This window comes from Mustela putorius, unplaced genomic scaffold (genome assembly GCF_011764305.1).
Source record: "Mustela putorius furo isolate JIRA1106 unplaced genomic scaffold, ASM1176430v1.1 tig00000196_pilon_pilon_pilon, whole genome shotgun sequence".
Lineage (NCBI taxonomy): Eukaryota > Metazoa > Chordata > Mammalia > Carnivora > Mustelidae > Mustela > Mustela putorius.
Genome location: NW_025421310.1, coordinates 8,933,403 through 8,935,186, shown reverse-complemented (window position 1 = coordinate 8,935,186; position 1,784 = coordinate 8,933,403). Strand labels below are relative to the sequence as shown.

At 41.1% G+C, this 1,784-nt stretch overlaps 1 protein-coding gene across 1 annotated transcript; it reads left to right on the top strand.

Annotated features, from left to right (window-relative positions):
* The first annotated feature begins 209 nt into the window (after positions 1 to 209).
* Positions 210 to 1,232, top strand: LOC101691329 (vomeronasal type-1 receptor 4-like). Its single transcript, XM_004779905.2, has one exon. The coding sequence runs from the start codon at positions 210 to 212 to the stop codon at positions 1,230 to 1,232; it is 1,023 nt and encodes a 340-aa protein (XP_004779962.2).
* Positions 1,233 to 1,784: the final 552 nt, after the last annotated feature.

Below are 1,784 nucleotides of genomic sequence, written 5' to 3'. Positions count from 1 at the left end.
TATGAGGAATGCAGTGAGGAATGCCTCCTGAATCTGTGAGAAATAAGAAGTGATCCCCATGGGTGGCCATTAAACCAGCGATTCACACATGCAAGTATTTGGTAGTGGTTATGTATGTAACCCTTGGAAGGCTCTAAATGACAGAAGAACTTTTAGTAGTATTTCAAAGTAGGAAGTGTAGCTAAGTGCAGAATATTAAATTATATGACATGATATGTGTGGCCCGTTCCTCATATTCCCATGCAGGATCCTCTACCCGAGAAGACAGATATCAGTCACTGAGTACTGTCAGGATGGCCACCAGGGATCTGGCAGTGGGAGTGATCATCTTAATACAGACTGTGGTTGGAATCCTGGGGAACTTCTGTCTTCTTTACCATTATCTCCTCCTTCATTTCACTGGGTGTAGGCCGAGGTCCACAGATTTGATTGTTAAAAATCTGATTGTAGGCAACATTTTGGTCCTGTTTTCTCTTGGAATATATGAGTCAATGTCATCTTTTGCATGGTATCATATCGTCAGTGATTTTGGATGCAAATTTTTCCTCTATGTTCGTGGGGTGGGTAGGGGGGTGTCCATTGGCACCACCTGCCTCCTGAGTGTCTTCCAGGCCATCACCATCAGCCCTAGGAATTCCAGGTGGGCAACACTTAAAGGGAAAGCTCCCAAGTGCATTGTCCCTTCAATTGTATTGTGCTGGGTCATACAGATATTGGTAAATATCATGTATCCTTTGTTTATGACTATCACTTTGAAAAACAAAAACATCACAAATAGGAAAAGTTTTGGGCACTGCTCAAGTTTTCGTCATGAGAAAAATAATGACCTATTGTATGTAGCATTGTTGTCATTCTCTGATGTGGTATACTTGGGGCTTATGCTCTCGGCCAGCAGCTCCATGGTCTTCTACCTGTACAGGCACAAGCAGAGGGTCCAACACATTCTTAGGATGAACATCTCCTCATCGTCACCTGAGTCTACAGCCACCAAAACCATCCTTCTCCTGGTGAGCACCTTTGTCTACTTTAACACTCTCTCCTCTATCTTTCGTATTATTTTGGGTATTTTTGATTATCTCAGCTGGTACATTCTGAATGCCAGTTGTATAATCACTCTGTGTTTCCCAATCCTCAGCCCCTTTCTGCTCTTGAGCCGCGACCCCAGGATATCCGTGGTCTGCTTTGCATGGATAAGGAATGTAAAATCCCCTCATGTTATGAGAAATATGTAAATTGTAGGAATTTCCTTAATGTTCCTAATGTTGGTAATTCACTCACCCCCTTAGGGTCCCCAATATAATGATGAGAAGCTAACAGAACATCATCTCCTTCAAAATTAACAATAAGTCACAATGGTAATTGTAATGTGATACTATATAATTATCTTATAAATACTCATGGGTTTGAAGTTTTGATGATGATCAGTGGAGGAGCACAGAAACTATGCAGTTATAAACTCCATGTCCTGAAGTGATCTGGATATTATAGAGAAGTCTTTGAGTGTGTCGGGTAAATTTGTCACCTAAATTTCCCAGAATTGAAGTAGGAAATGAAATGTAGGAAGAGGAACATGAAAATGGATCAGTGAGTGACAGGTCATCAGTGAAAAGAAGAGAATTGTACTGGAGTGGATATTCAGACAGTGAGTACGGTTTTGGGGAGCCAGTGATCATTTTGTAGTTTTCCTACTAGAGGGGCAATAGTTAGTCATGTGATGTATGATGTCATGGGAGCTTGGTAGATGAGCATTGTAAATATTTTCAGGTAGAAACAGACAGATTGAA

Excerpts from the sequence above, each read along its gene's own strand:
- LOC101691329 (XM_004779905.2), top strand. The coding sequence starts at position 210 with ATGATATGTGTGGCCCGTTCCTCATATTCCCATGCAGGATCCTCTACC.